General features: G+C 48.3%; 1 protein-coding gene across 1 annotated transcript in view; it reads right to left on the bottom strand.

Moving 5' to 3' along the window:
* Positions 1 to 15,265, bottom strand: part of ITPR3 (inositol 1,4,5-trisphosphate receptor type 3) — a 588,642-nt gene that overhangs the window by 18,464 nt on the left and 554,913 nt on the right. The window contains exons 56-57 of the mRNA XM_086923190.1: positions 1,960 to 2,120; positions 1,182 to 1,343 (exon numbers count right to left, since the gene is read on the bottom strand). Of these exons, the coding sequence (XP_086779316.1) occupies positions 1,182 to 1,343; positions 1,960 to 2,120 (323 nt within the window). The remainder of the gene's footprint in view (positions 1 to 1,181; positions 1,344 to 1,959; positions 2,121 to 15,265) is intronic.

Here is a 15,265-nt window from a genome sequence, read left to right as displayed (position 1 = left end):
TGTCATGTATCGCACAATAGGGTGTGGTATGTACCAAACAGTTGGTAAATACCAGTAACCCAGGGTAAGATATTTACCAAATGTAGTAAAAATTTCCAATTGTTTGTTTTCAACAGAAAAATTAGAAATAACACGCAGAATCATTTTTACGCACATTCTGCATGTTTTTAATTTTTTCTGGCCGTTTTCCCACAATACATTTCAGCTGGTTTGACCTGCCAGAACCCGCCATGCAGCTTCTAAATACGATACCTGTGCAAACAAGAGTTTGCACAGGGATGGGAATTTAGCCTTGAACTTCTGACTCTGTGTGATTTAAGGAGGTTTGCTGTTAATACTGACATTAGTTATAGTACGTTTTGGTGTCCAGTCCATATAATTAATGGTATTGCCCGGTGACTTTGTACAATTTCATGCTAGTTTATGACAACCAATATAGAATATGGACACATTCAGTAGTGTAGCAAGGGTTCCATGGGTCTTACTGCAAGCAGGGGATTTATTATGGTTGTACTAACTGGGTGAAGTGGGCCAATCAGAGCCCTGTTCCCTTGGTTCCACTGCACCTGCTGCACTATTGATAGCTATGCCATTGGATACATGTACGTGCTGCAGCAATTATTTGCAGCATTTTTCGTGAAGGTTGGCACATTTTATAATGATGAGGAGGTATTGTTATTACTGTAACTAACTTGATATTAATGTAACTACCTAAACTAACGTGCTTAAAAATGATTACATAATGTTCTTTTCACTAACCGTTTGGGAAAGACCCCATCAGTATGTACAGATATTTAATCTCTACTCTGGTGAACAAACAAGAACTCGTGCTTTAAAAGTGCTTCTAGCCCTTTCCATTGGTTTACAATAATTCATGTGGTTATCCCATCTACTATTTACGACAGACCTTTGCTGGCACTTAGCATTTTGGCCTTAACACATCAGCTGTGGGTGAACGAGGGGAAACGTTAGCCTTCAGGAAAGCATCATTCCACATTGAAGTGCTACCAGACCCCCTATAAAAGTGAGCGTTTTGTGCTTTCTGTGTGAGGACACTTCCCTGGTCTTCCATGTCAGCGATGTGGTGATAATAGTATGTACTGGACCAATACCTGTGCCCTTACCTGTTCCCTTATCCCACTGACCTGTCAGACCAGAGATAACTGGGTCTAAGTCTGTACCTGTTCCTTTAGTTCGTTGAGTTGCCCGGTGAGATGGGACACCAGCCTCATTGTGCCGTTCAGCTTGTCCTGCAAGCAGCGGAGCTCATTCTGCTCCCCTTCCCCTTCATTGCTGACCAGCGACATGGCTCGCATTCGAGGGAACCAGTCCAGGTTCTTGCTCTGAAAGTGAGTGAGAGATGTATTAGCTCATGCTCATTAGAAAAATTCCCAGGTTCACAAGAGTTTCATTCAACCTCTGCCGAAGCTTCGTTTAACTATCTGCTTCTGTACTCTGTTTCCCTCAACTACCTATTTCATATCATACTCTTTCCCTCATTTCCTCAACACACCAACTACTCTTAATTCTCACTGCCTATACTTGAATTTCTTTCCTACATTTACTCTTCCTTTTTTCTGCGCTCCCCTCTTATTTCTACCCTGATGCCCTAATTTCAGACCCCCTACTCCCTCCTTATCCTTTCCTACTTCCTGCTTGTCTTGTACCTTTGCTCCCTTCTTTTTCCCTATGTCTTCTTATTTTAGTGCTCAGTCTGCCTATTGTTCCTCTTTCAGAGAAAATCATGTATCTATCACTATTGCTTTAAATATCCATTTTTGTTATCGCATGCTCTGTGCCCTCTTTCACTGTAAAGGTTATTTCGCTCTCCATTGACACTGGAGAACCTCACCCTTTAAAAAAAATATTTTCTGTAAAGGGCCAGATAATCAGTGCCAACCCCAAATCAATTGCTCAATGAAGGTAAAAGCCCCCCTCCCTTCCAATCCCACGGTGCACCTTGATCATCTGAGCGACGTAGCTCTCAGGTCCAGTGTAGTCAGTCTTGTTCTTCACCCGCACCAGCACAATGAAGTACAGGTAGTTCCAGATGTTGTGTTCCATCTTGCAATGCTCCTCAAATGACACAGTCTTGTTGTCAAACTTATCTCTTTCTAGACCTGGAAAAAGAAGGGATGACATGGGATCATTGGAAACGGAAATTCAGACGCTGTCACCGATTCTGGTTTTCATGCTACCGCGAGGGCGCAGGGAACGTCAGCGTGTGTGCTTACCCTGCACATGATTGTTCTAGACTTGTTTGCTGCTACTCAGGGACATCCTGCATTTCATTGTTTTTAGAATGCCTGATATGACTACACGTGAATCTTTAACATTTCATACATTTAGCCTGCATGGATCGATACTGCCTACAAGGGCTGCTACCTTCAGGACTACCTGAATTGACATATTAGAATTAATTTGTATGCTTTACGAGAACTCTTGCACATGCTTGTTCTCTTCTGTGCCTACATTAGGACTGACTTACAAGCTAGACTTTGATGTTGCCTTCTCTGAAACTACACACACCTAAGTAATTGGATTTTTCTGCCCATGTGGCATCTTGTGGATGACTGTAGTGGTCTGCCCGGTATTTGCGCAGATTGTCTAACACTGCTTGTTCTTGTCTATTTTGAGATGAACTTTTCATGAATCCACTCAGTGATTGCCTTCATATGCCTGCCTCGGCACTTGCTGGATATGCCAATAGAACATATATAAACAAATGTCCAGAGATATTCATTCAAAGGTTAACATACAGTGACTGTGCCAGTGTAAATGAATACTTTGTGTGAAGGGCACCAGTCAATGTGTAAAAAAAAAAGTAACTAAAAAGACATATTTTCCTTGTTCTTTGAGCAAAAGTTCTAAAATTAGCAGGCATTGACAAAAGTCCTACATCCCAGCATTCCCACACTCCGTTTAATGAAGTACTGCATTTCTATGTGTAGGCCCATCTCCCATGACAGGAAAAATTCAAAGCTTCTGGATATGATTTAGATCTTGGAGGACGTGTTTCTCCGTGATGGGATTTAGATTTCGGCGGATGGGATATCCTTCACCATTGTGGCGGAGTAACCCATCTAACGAGTTCTAAATAAGGCCCTAAGTCAGTGGAGTGTCCACGTGGTCTTCACATGGTTACAGTTTTGGCCTGTTCCTGTGACATGAATTAGACCCACACACACACACCTGGGTATCATTTTTATTAGGAGACATGGGAATACAAAAGGAGTATTTTCTGTCCTGTAACTCCAGTTCTGTAGTAGGGGGATCTCTGTGTATAGTCATAATCTAGTGAATAGTCCCGCCCATGTGCGTTGACCCCGGAGCAATCAAAAATAATCTCTTAAATCGTAAAAAAATGCAGACCTGCACAGGCATTTAAGAGAGAATTTAAAGACAGATAATGCAGCCTATATCCACAGGCTATAGAAAATCAGTCTTTCCACAGCGGACCAACCGAAAAAGCACCTCAAACTTCAAAGAGTCCCATACAATCTCAAGTCTCTTGTGCTGTTCAACCTCCGAGACCTGCTGTGGTTAGGTCCCACAGGGTTCCCAGAAAAAAGTTTGAAGACACCAAATTCAAAGTAATGGCACCGGTGCCATTTTGATCTGACCTTGAGACCTATACAGGTTTCAGTTCGCTTGATTTTGCCCTAACGAAGCTCCCAAGGTTGGGGAGCGAAACGCGTTGGCTGTCTTGTGCACCTTGAAAAAAGAAAAAATTAATAAAAAGAAAAATATATTTTTACACTACTCTTCGACTCTGCAAATTACTTTGAATTTGGTGCTGCCTCCACGTGTCTTCAAACTTATATCCACAGGCTACACTGTCCAGTACTTCAACTAGAAATTCCACCAAAAACCCACAATCAGCACAGTCTGTCCAGTGTTCTCCACAGAGAAAAACCTTCCCCTATCAGGAAAAGCCTATGGAATGATAGAGAAAGTAGTGGACAGACAAGCCCCTCAGGCTGCCATTACGTGGCTCAGAACAGGATACTGTGCCTTTAAGAGAACTTTCCAGAACTCTCTCAGTATCCCAGAATGCACAGCAGGTCCCTTTTACTTTCAGTTCTTTTTGAAGGCATAACACGCCAGACCTGTAGCATTCCTTACATGAAGATCTTTCTCCACCGGGGAGGAGGGCGATCGCTTATGACTATAACAGAGATACCCCTACTACAGAACTGGAGTTACAGGACAGAAACTACTCTTTCTGTAGTAAGGGATCTCTGTGTACAGTCATAATCTAGTGAATAGAATGGCAAGCCCATCCCCACACCAAAGCGGCGGTGGAGAGAAGAGAAATAACACCACTACTGTGCGAACAGATTTCGCAGCGAAGCCTGCCCAACAAGAGCATCTGTCCTGGCATCAGAGTCCAGACAGAAATGCTTAGCAAAGGTATGGACCGACTTCCAAGTGGCCGCCTTGCAGATTTCCGCAATTGGAACATTACGGAGCAAAGCAGTTGTGGCAGCTTTGTCCCTGGTGGAATGAGCCTTAGGTTTACCCCCTAAGGTCTTATTAGCCTTCTGGTAACACAATTGTGTACAGGACACAATCCACCTCGAGATGGACTGTTTTGAGGTAGCAAGACCGGTCCTGACTGATCCATAGTTGATAAACAATTGGTCTGACCTACGAATATCTTTGGTTTTATCCAGATAAAATTTCAACACCCTCCTAACATCCAGGGAATGCAGAGACCTTTCAGCTGGAGACGAAGGATTCTGAAAAAACGTAGGTAAAGTTATGGTCTGGTTAACATGGAAATCAGAGATAACCTTTGGAAGAAATTTAGGGTGAGTACGCATAACAACCTTAGGAGCATGAAATACAGTATAAGGTTCTTGGCAACACAATGCCTGAATTTCACTCACCCTGCGGGTCGATGTAATGTCCACGAGGAACGCCGCCTTCCAGGACCGGTGCTGCAATGAAGCCTTATGAATAGGTTCAAAAGGCTCCTTCATCAATCTGGACAGCACCACATTCAATTCCCATGAAGGCGTAGGAAGCCAGGAGACAGGAGGAAACACTTTCTTCAAGCCTTCTAAAAAGTCCTTGATCACAGGGATCTGGAAGAAGGAAGTCTGTGAAGGGCGTTTCCTGTAGGCAGTCAGCGCAGCGAGATGAACCTTAATGGAAAGGAAATTAAGGCCAGACTGCGCCAAATGTAAAAGATACGGAAAGATGACATCTTCCTTACATGTCGTTGGATCATAGTTCTTGGACTTGCACCAGATGCAAGATGCAGAATCTCTTCTACTTTTAAGCATAAGAAGTCCTAGTGGAAGGTCACTTAGCCTTTAAGAGAACTTCAATATGTCCATACAATCTTCTGGTAGATTCAAATGGCCATATTGCACTATCTCAGGAGCTATGCCGCCAAACTCAAAGATGAGAGGTTTGGGTGCACCTTCCGCCCCTCGAACTTCGTGAGAAGGTCCGGCCGGCACGGCAACCGTATGTGAGGAAGGAGAGACCGGTGAAGCAGGTCCGTGAACCACCACTGCCTGGGCCATTCCGGGGCAATCAGGATCATCCGCGCCCTGGACTGGGACAGCTTGATGAGCACCACCGGAATCAGGGGAATGGGTGGAAAAGCGTACAGAAAGCTGTTCGACTAGTTGATCCATAGCGCATTCCCCAGCGTCCTCTGCTGGTAATACCTGGAGGTGAAGTCTCGGCATTTGCTGTTTTCGGCGGTGGCGAACAGATCTACGTCTGGAGTCACCCACCTTGCAAAGACTTCTCCTAGTACTTCGTCGTTTATGACCCATTCGTGGTTTTCCTGAATCAGTCTGCTCAGTGCGTCCGCCTGAACATTCTGCACACCTGGTAGATGGGTAGCCGTTATCGTCAGTCCTCCGGCTGGAAGCCAGCGCCAGATCGCCTGCGCCTCCTGCGACAGAGTGCGCGATCTTGAGCCCTCCTGCTTGTTGAGGTAATACATTGTGGTCGTATTGTCCGTCTGTACAAGCAGAGAGTTGGTCTGGAAGGACGGATAAAAGGCCTTCAGTGCCAAGTGAACAGCTCTGAGTTCCAGGAAATTGATGTGATACGTGGACTCCGTCGGGGACCACGATCCTTGTATCTGTAAGTCTCCGGAGAATGCCCCCCAGCCGTGGAGAGACGCACCCATCACGATAGTCTGTGTGGGAATTTCCTTGTGGAAGGGAACCCCTCTGAGGAGATTCTCTGCTGAACACCACCACTTCAGAGACTGAAGAACATGCAGAGACAGTCATATCTTGTCGTCCCAAGACCCTTTCCTCTGATCCCACTGATCCTACAAGCACACCTGCACTCATGTGCAGCCGAGCGTGTGGCGTGAGGAAGATACAAGAGGCCATCGACCCCAGTAGAGAAGACACCGTCCTCACTGTTGTAGATGGAGCGGTCATAAGAGCCTGAGCCTTCCGAATGAGTGATAACTGTCTCTCCCCCGAAGGAGACACGCTTGCTGACAGCGTATTGATGGAGGCTCCCAAGTATTGTATGCACTGGACCGGAGTCGGGACAGACTTGGACATGTTGATGTGCAACCCCAGCTTGTTCAAGAGAATGCCCGCCTTCTGAAAGTGCACTTGAGCTTCCGAGAAGGAGGCCTTGATCAACCAATCGTCCAGGTACGGGTAGACAAACACCTTGTTTCTCCTCAGGTGTACCGCTACCACTGCCATGCACTTCGAGAATGTTCTGGGCGCAGACTTCAGCCCGAATGGCAGTACTGTGTACTGATAATGATTTGGAATTGCAGGAACTTCCTGTGTTTGTGTGCAATTGGCACATGGAAGTAAGCATCCTGTAGGTCTATGGCACATAGCCAGTCTCCCCGCTGCAGCTGAGGATAAATCTGATGCAACGACAGCATGCAAAATTTCTCTCTGCGAATCCACTTGTTTGCTTGTCGCAAATCCAGAATGGGCCTGAACTCGTTCTTGTCCTTCTTGCGAACCAGAAAGAACCGTGAGTACAGACCTCTTCCCTTTGAGACAGAGGTACGTCTTCTATCGCCCTTTTCCTCAACAGGGTATTGGCCTCCGCCTGGAGGTCGCGCAGCTGAAACTGCGAGCTGACCGGTGGAATTGCTGGAGGCAGGCTGGTGAACCGAAGACTGTATCCATTGCAAACAATATTCAGCACCCACTTGTCCTGAGTAATTTTTTTCCACTCTGCCAGAAAAAATTGAACGCTTCCCCCCACCGGAGTGGTTAACGGCTGCAGGGGAAGTAACCGCTCAGGGACGAGACCCAGCCGGGCCTTTGTTTGCCTCTGAGGACTGCTGGCCGCCTCTGCCCTTCTGATGCTTCTGGAAGGGCCTCCGGAACTGCTGCTGCTGTTGTTGCTGCTGTCCTGAAGTCTGCCCTCGCCCTCTGGCTTGCGCCCAAACCGTCTCTGGAACGGGCGGTAGTACTTCTTCTCCTTGGGCTTCCTCAACCCGACAGCCGTCAGGGTCTCGGCCTCAGCTTTCATGCGGGCCATTTTGTCGTACGCATGCTTGCCAAACAGGGTTTCCCCCGAGAAAGGTAGGTTGGCCACCCGCTGTTGAGCCTCTGGCTTGAGAGACGTAAGGCGAAGCCAAGCGTGGCGCCGTTGGTTGATACCATTTACAAAAGGGGGTGGTGATGAACAGAGTGTCTGAATTGAGCAGACCACTCTTACCCAGTCCAAAGATCAGGGCTTGATCCATCGCCGTTATTTATCTCACTGCCCCATCCCAGCTCAGAATCTGGCTATATGCAAATCAGTCTGTCCCTGGCCCAGTGCATCATGGGAACAGGGCAGACTAAACTACCAAGCCAATTCTTTACCAGAAAGGAGACAAGCTACCGGGGACCGGTTTCTGGCATTTCAGCCTCTTCGGCCCGGCTTGCTTGAATCCTGATGGAGCAGTGAGAAAGGGACTCATGTCTGAGTATACCCTGCCACACCTATAGTGGCCAAAATCGATTTACAAAAGGGGGTGGTGATGAACAGAGTGTCTGAATTGAGCAGACCACTCTTACCCAGTCCAAAGATCAGGGCTTGATCCATCACCGTTATTTATCTCACTGCCCCATCCCAGCTCAGAATCTGGCTATATGCAAATCAGTCTGTCCCTGGCCCAGTGCATCATGGGAACAGGGCAGACTAAACTACCAAGCCAATTCTTTACCAGAAAGGAGACAAGCTACCGGGGACCGGTTTCTGGCATTTCAGCCTCTTCGGCCCGGCTTGCTTGAATCCTGATGGAGCAGTGAGAAAGGGACTCATGTCTGAGTATACCCTGCCACACCTATAGTGGCCAAAATCGATTTACAAAAGGGGGTGGTGATGAACAGAGTGTCTGAATTGAGCAGACCACTCTTACCCAGTCCAAAGATCAGGGCTTGATCCATCACCGTTATTTATCTCACTGCCCCATCCCAGCTCAGAATCTGGCTATATGCAAATCAGTCTGTCCCTGGCCCAGTGCATCATGGGAACAGGGCAGACTAAACTACCAAGCCAATTCTTTACCAGAAAGGAGACAAGCTACCGGGGACCGGTTTCTGGCATTTCAGCCTCTTCGGCCCGGCTTGCTTGAATCCTGATGGAGCAGTGAGAAAGGGACTCATGTCTGAGTATACCCTGCCACACCTATAGTGGCCAAAATCGATTTACAAAAGGGGGTGGTGATGAACAGAGTGTCTGAATTGAGCAGACCACTCTTACCCAGTCCAAAGATCAGGGCTTGATCCATCACCGTTATTTATCTCACTGCCCCATCCCAGCTCAGAATCTGGCTATATGCAAATCAGTCTGTCCCTGGCCCAGTGCATCATGGGAACAGGGCAGACTAAACTACCAAGCCAATTCTTTACCAGAAAGGAGACAAGCTACCGGGGACCGGTTTCTGGCATTTCAGCCTCTTCGGCCCGGCTTGCTTGAATCCTGATGGAGCAGTGAGAAAGGGACTCATGTCTGAGTATACCCTGCCACACCTATAGTGGCCAAAATCGATTTACAAAAGGGGGTGGTGATGAACAGAGTGTCTGAATTGAGCAGACCACTCTTACCCAGTCCAAAGATCAGGGCTTGATCCATCACCGTTATTTATCTCACTGCCCCATCCCAGCTCAGAATCTGGCTATATGCAAATCAGTCTGTCCCTGGCCCAGTGCATCATGGGAACAGGGCAGACTAAACTACCAAGCCAATTCTTTACCAGAAAGGAGACAAGCTACCGGGGACCGGTTTCTGGCATTTCAGCCTCTTCGGCCCGGCTTGCTTGAATCCTGATGGAGCAGTGAGAAAGGGACTCATGTCTGAGTATACCCTGCCACACCTATAGTGGCCAAAATCGATTTACAAAAGGGGGTGGTGATGAACAGAGTGTCTGAATTGAGCAGACCACTCTTACCCAGTCCAAAGATCAGGGCTTGATCCATCACCGTTATTTATCTCACTGCCCCATCCCAGCTCAGAATCTGGCTATATGCAAATCAGTCTGGCCCTGGCCCAGTGCATCATGGGAACAGGGCAGACTAAACTACCAAGCCAATTCTTTACCAGAAAGGAGACAAGCTACCGGGGACCGGTTTCTGGCATTTCAGCCTCTTCGGCCCGGCTTGCTTGAATCCTGATGGAGCAGTGAGAAAGGGACTCATGTCTGAGTATACCCTGCCACACCTATAGCGGCCAAAATCGATTTACAAAAGGGGGTGATGATGAACAGAGTGTCTGAATTGAGCAGACCACTCTTACCCAGTCCAAAGATCAGGGCTTGATCCATCACCGTTATTTATCTCACTGCCCCATCCCAGCTCAGAATCTGGCTATATGCAAATCAGTCTGTCCCTGGCCCAGTGCATCATGGGAACAGGGCAGACTAAACTACCAAGCCAATTCTTTACCAGAAAGGAGACAAGCTACCGGGGACCGGTTTCTGGCATTTCAGCCTCTTCGGCCCGGCTTGCTTGAATCCTGATGGAGCAGTGAGAAAGGGACTCATGTCTGAGTATACCCTGCCACACCTATAGTGGCCAAAATCGATTTACAAAAGGGGGTGGTGATGAACAGAGTGTCTGAATTGAGCAGACCACTCTTACCCAGTCCAAAGATCAGGGCTTGATCCATCACCGTTATTTATCTCACTGCCCCATCCCAGCTCAGAATCTGGCTATATGCAAATCAGTCTGTCCCTGGCCCAGTGCATCATGGGAACAGGGCAGACTAAACTACCAAGCCAATTCTTTACCAGAAAGGAGACAAGCTACCGGGGACCGGTTTCTGGCATTTCAGCCTCTTCGGCCCGGCTTGCTTGAATCCTGATGGAGCAGTGAGAAAGGGACTCATGTCTGAGTATACTCTGTCCCTCACCACCCCTTGTTGTAAATATTTTTGTCCACCCTAAGCGTGGAAGGGTATACTCAGATGTGAGTCCCTTGCTCATTGCACCATCAGGATTCAAGCAAGCCGGGCCGAAGAGGCTGAAATGCCAGAAACCGGTCCCCGGTAGCTTGTTTCCTTCCCAGTGTAAGAATTGGCTTTTGTAGTTTGGTTTGTCCTGTTCCCATCATGCACTGGGACAGGAACAGACTAATTTGCATACAGCCAGGTTCTGAAACTGGGATGGTGCAGTGAGCTAAAAAACGGTGTTGGATCTAGCCCTGATCTCTTGACTGGGTGAGAGTATTCTGTTTAATTCAGAGACTCTGTCCCTCACCACCCCTTGTTGTAAATATGTTGGTTGATACCATGGCAGTACCCATGCACCGGCAGAAGAGACACATCAGCAGCCGCGCTGATGAGTTGGTTAGACACCAACATCCCCTTATTCAGAATCTCCTGAAAGTCCTCTTTCTTCTCTCGAGGAAGGATCTCAGCGAATTGCTGGAGGGACTCCCATAGGGCTCGATCGTATCGCCCTAGCAAAGCCGCAGCACTTGCAGCCTTCATTGCAGCAGACACCGTTCCACAGACCTTCCTGCCTGCCAAGTCTAACCAGCGTCTCTCCTAATCAGGAGGCACTGTGGACGATGGGGTGGCGGCATGCTGCTTCCTAGCCGCCGTCACTATGACCGAGTCCGGTGTCGGATCCATCCTGAGGAAAGCCGGGTCAGAATCCGGCGCCCGGTACTTCTTGAGGAACCTGGAAGGGGCCGCCTTCGTCACCGCCGGAGTGAGAAACAACTCCTCGGTGGGCTCCACCAATCCCGGCACTAGAGGCAGCAATGGTCGAGACAGGTGCTTTTTATGTAGCGTCTCAAAAATCACAGACGTCGTGGGTACCGTCACCTTGATGCCCAACGTAGCCGCACCCCTTAGGAGAACATCTTGGAATGAGGCTATATCGTACACCGGCGACACCCTCGTCCCAGGGGATTCCGACAAAGTCGGCGAGTAGTCCCTGGTCCCAGAAGAGTTTGTGCGGGATCTTGATCTGCGCCTCCTGTGGCGTTGCCTTGATTTCGTCGACGTCCGATAACGACTCCGCGATCTCTCCCTCCGGCCGGAGCGAGAACACGATCTCCTCGGCTTCGGACGCTCCACAGGTCTCAAAGGAGTAGGCCACGGCGGCCTGGCTGGGAGCCTCGGCTGAGGAGTCCCCTTAGGCGGCGTCGGGTACCGTGGAAGTGAAACCTACCTCGGCGGAACCACAGGCGGTCCAGAAGGTTGAAGCAGAGGATGAGAATGAGGAGGAGGCGGTGGCGGAAGCGGAGGCGGAGTGGGAGTGCGTGGCGGAGGATCCTTGGGCAAGGGAGGAGGAGGGGGAGTCGACCTCGGCTTAGGAAGTGTATATACCTCAGAGTACCCAGAGCCCTGTGACTCTTTCTTCTTCTTAGGCGGAGGCAATGGAGAGACAGCGCCTCCAGAATGACTCCTGGCGCCAGAACTCCTTCTGCGCTTCTTTGGCGTCGAAGAACGTCGCCTCGACGGCGACTGTCGGTCTCTTGATGGCGAACGCCTCCTTCTCGACGGCAAACGCCTCCTTCTCGACGGCAAACGCCTCCTTCTCGACGGCAAACACCTCCTTCTCGACGGCGAACCCCTCCTTCTCGACAGCGAACGCCTCCTTCTCGACGGCGAACGCCTGCTCGACGGCGAACGCCTGCTCGACAGCGAACGCCTTCTCAACAGCGAACGTCTTCTCGACGCCGAACGCCTGTGAGACCTCGACGCCGAGGATCCCCTCGACGCTGACCTCCTCTACTTCTTTGCCGACGGCGGTGTCGCCTCGACGGCGAGCACTGACGCCGGGCCGCCTCTCGACGTCGATGACTCGACGACGACGCCGCCGTCGATGATGATGATACAGTTCCCTTGACGCCGAACGTTTACACTGCCTCGACCCAGAGCCCCGGGGAGATGGGAAACAGACTGCTGTCATCCCTCTCGACGCCGTCGTCGGTGCTATCGACGCCGGCAGAGAACAGGGACGTTTGCTGGTCTTCCTGCCCCTGGGGGGCCCCCCAGAGCCCTCAGCATGGGCAGATGAAGTATGCCCAGACCCACCTTGTGCCTTCAGGCTTTTATCTTCCAGGCCTTGGAGCCTGATCTTCATCCTGTCTTTCAGGGTCCTGCTGGTAAAGGACTGGCAAATGTCACACTCCTCCGGGACATGAGATGAGGGAAGGCCGATGATGCACACCTCGTGTGGGTCCGACTTGGCCTTCTTCCTCGAACACTCTGGGCATTTGTCAAACAAAGCAGGCATTGTGACAAATAAAAGAGTGCTGAAAGACACACACAAGGAAGAAAGCACCAAACTACTTCAAATGAAAGCACTCAAACACTTAAAGAAACCCTAAAAAGGGAGAGCTCAATGCTCCAGGGTCCTGCTTGCAGGAGCCAGAATAAAGAACTGAAAGTAAAAGGGACCTGCTGTGTATTCTGGGATACTGAGAGAGGTCTGGAAAGTTCTCTTAAAGGCACAGAATCCTGTTCTGACCAACATAATGGCAGTCTTTGGGGCTTGTCTGTCCACTACTTTCTCTATCATTCCAGAGGCTTTTGCTGATAGGGGAAGGTTTTTCTCTGTGGAGAACACTGGACAGGCTGTGCTGGTTGTGGGTTTTTGGTGGAATTTCTAGTTGAAGTACTGGACAGTGTAGCCTGTGGATATAGGCTGCATTATCTGTCTTTAAATTCTCTCTTAAGTGTCTGTGCAGGTCTGCATTTTTTGACGACTTAAGAGATTATTTTTGATTGCTCCGGGGTCCAGGCACATGGGCGGGACTATTCACTAGATTATGACTATACACAGAGATCCCCTACTACAGAACTATAAGTCTTGTGCTATCAGCTGGATGCGCCCTAGATTTTTGTTTTATATGAACAGTGGCCCCAACAGCAGAAATGGAGGTAAGGAATAATATAGACTTGCAATGAGGTCTATATATATTTTTGTCCATCCTGACAAATAATTTGTTATGTATTTGTATTAAAGAAAAATCACACACAATGAACATACAAGTGGGGATACATTTGTCATGAAAAATAACAGCAAAAGAAGGCGGCTCAGGCATTTACAAGGGCTTGCATTTAAATGTACAGTTTTACCAAGCAAATCCAAAGAGCAACACCATAGCAGATTACAATGAACAATTATGAAAGTGTAAAGGTGCACAGAGTCAGGGTGCAAGATGCAATTTTTGAAGCTCTGTAAATCCCCTGGTAGGCCAACCAATGACTGCTTCATACAATCCCCCTAACCTCCACGCTAACCTAATCTATTCTTTTGACAGTGGCGGCTGCTCCACTAAGGTGGAGGAGCATCAGCAGCCACTTTTTTGGAGTGAATAAAAGGGAAAATAAAATGATACATTTTGTAATTATCATTTTATTTTCTCCTACTTACACAGCTTGTGTGAGGGGGCAGAGGAGTGCGCAATGACTGCTTGGCAGGCCCTCTCGGGCTGCCCAAAACAGTCTTGCGTACTTCGCATGTTCTCCTTTGAGGCTGCATTGCAGCCTGCATGGAGAACATGCCTAGGCCTCCAGTCAGAGCCTGAGTGCTGAAACATGGCGCTCAGACCAATCACAATGGTGCTAAGGCAGCACTGTGATTGTCTGGCTGGGAGCCTGTGTGTTCTTCCTGTGGCTGAGTGAGGGAGGACTCTGTAGGAGAGACACGGCGAGGAAGCTGCGAAAAGGTACGTTTTTATTTCATTTTTTTACCCGCTTCCCCCGTGTCCTCCACCCTCCTGCTTCAGTCTCCCTATGCCACCACTATCTTTTGATACGCCTTTGAGCTTTGTTTACCAATAATAGTTACTTCTAAAAATACCAGACAGGAAACATAAAGTACTAAGAATTCTCACTCCATAAGTTTGAAGTGCTTTTTTCATCTTGTTGTACACTGATGTGCGACTAACTTGCTTAGAGAAATGCCAACTACCAGATGCAGAAAGAGACAAAGCTCCTTGAAGCCCTGCTGATAACTCCAACTTCCAATGGTGAATCACGAAGTGTACAAACAGTGAACTGAAAACCATAGTTAGATACCCTGGAGACCTCTCTGATTCTTTGCCTCCAAGCAAGCCAAACCCCCAGTTTCAGGACATAAAATCAGCGACCACAAAAACAACACTCCTAAGGCTGTAAGCAAAAGCTGGGACACACAGCTGGAGGGGACAAAAGATAAAATAGTTAGTGGTTAGACTTGGCATATTTGGAGTGGTTTTCCCTGACATTTTGCCTCTACCACCTGGATTTTTGATGCTGTGCTGGATTTCGTTTTTGCTTGCTTAGATGCTTTTGGGCACTTTGCCACTACTGATCAGTGTCAAAGTGCAAGTACTCCCTGTGTAAATTGGTTCTACCTGATTGGCATAATAAAGTGCACTGAAGTGTGGCAGGACCTGTAAATCAAATACTACTAGTGGGCCTGTTGCACTGATTGTGCCACCCACATCAGTAACCCTGAAAAGATATCTCAGACCTCCCACTGCAGTGTCTGCGTGCAGTTTTGAACTGCCATGTCGACTTCACAAGTGCACCCACTTGCTAGGCCCTAACCGTCCCTTTTCTTAAGTGTAAGGCACCCCTACGTTAGACCCAAGGCACCCTCCTGGGCAGGGTGCAGTGTATGTGAAAGGTAGGACATGTACTGGTGTATGTAACATGGCATGATAGTGAAATACTGCCAATTTTGCTTTTCACTATTGAAAGGCTATCTTGCCACATAGGATAGAATGGGAGATGCTTTGTAACAATTTAATGTATAACTTCCTCACGGGATAAGATAGAGAAATAAAGTTTAGGCTCTCTGAACTCAGAATTT

Source organism: Lissotriton vulgaris, chromosome 5, assembly GCF_964263255.1.
Source record: "Lissotriton vulgaris chromosome 5, aLisVul1.2, whole genome shotgun sequence".
Taxonomy (NCBI): domain Eukaryota; kingdom Metazoa; phylum Chordata; class Amphibia; order Caudata; family Salamandridae; genus Lissotriton; species Lissotriton vulgaris.
This window is presented reverse-complemented; position numbering and strand designations above follow the sequence as displayed.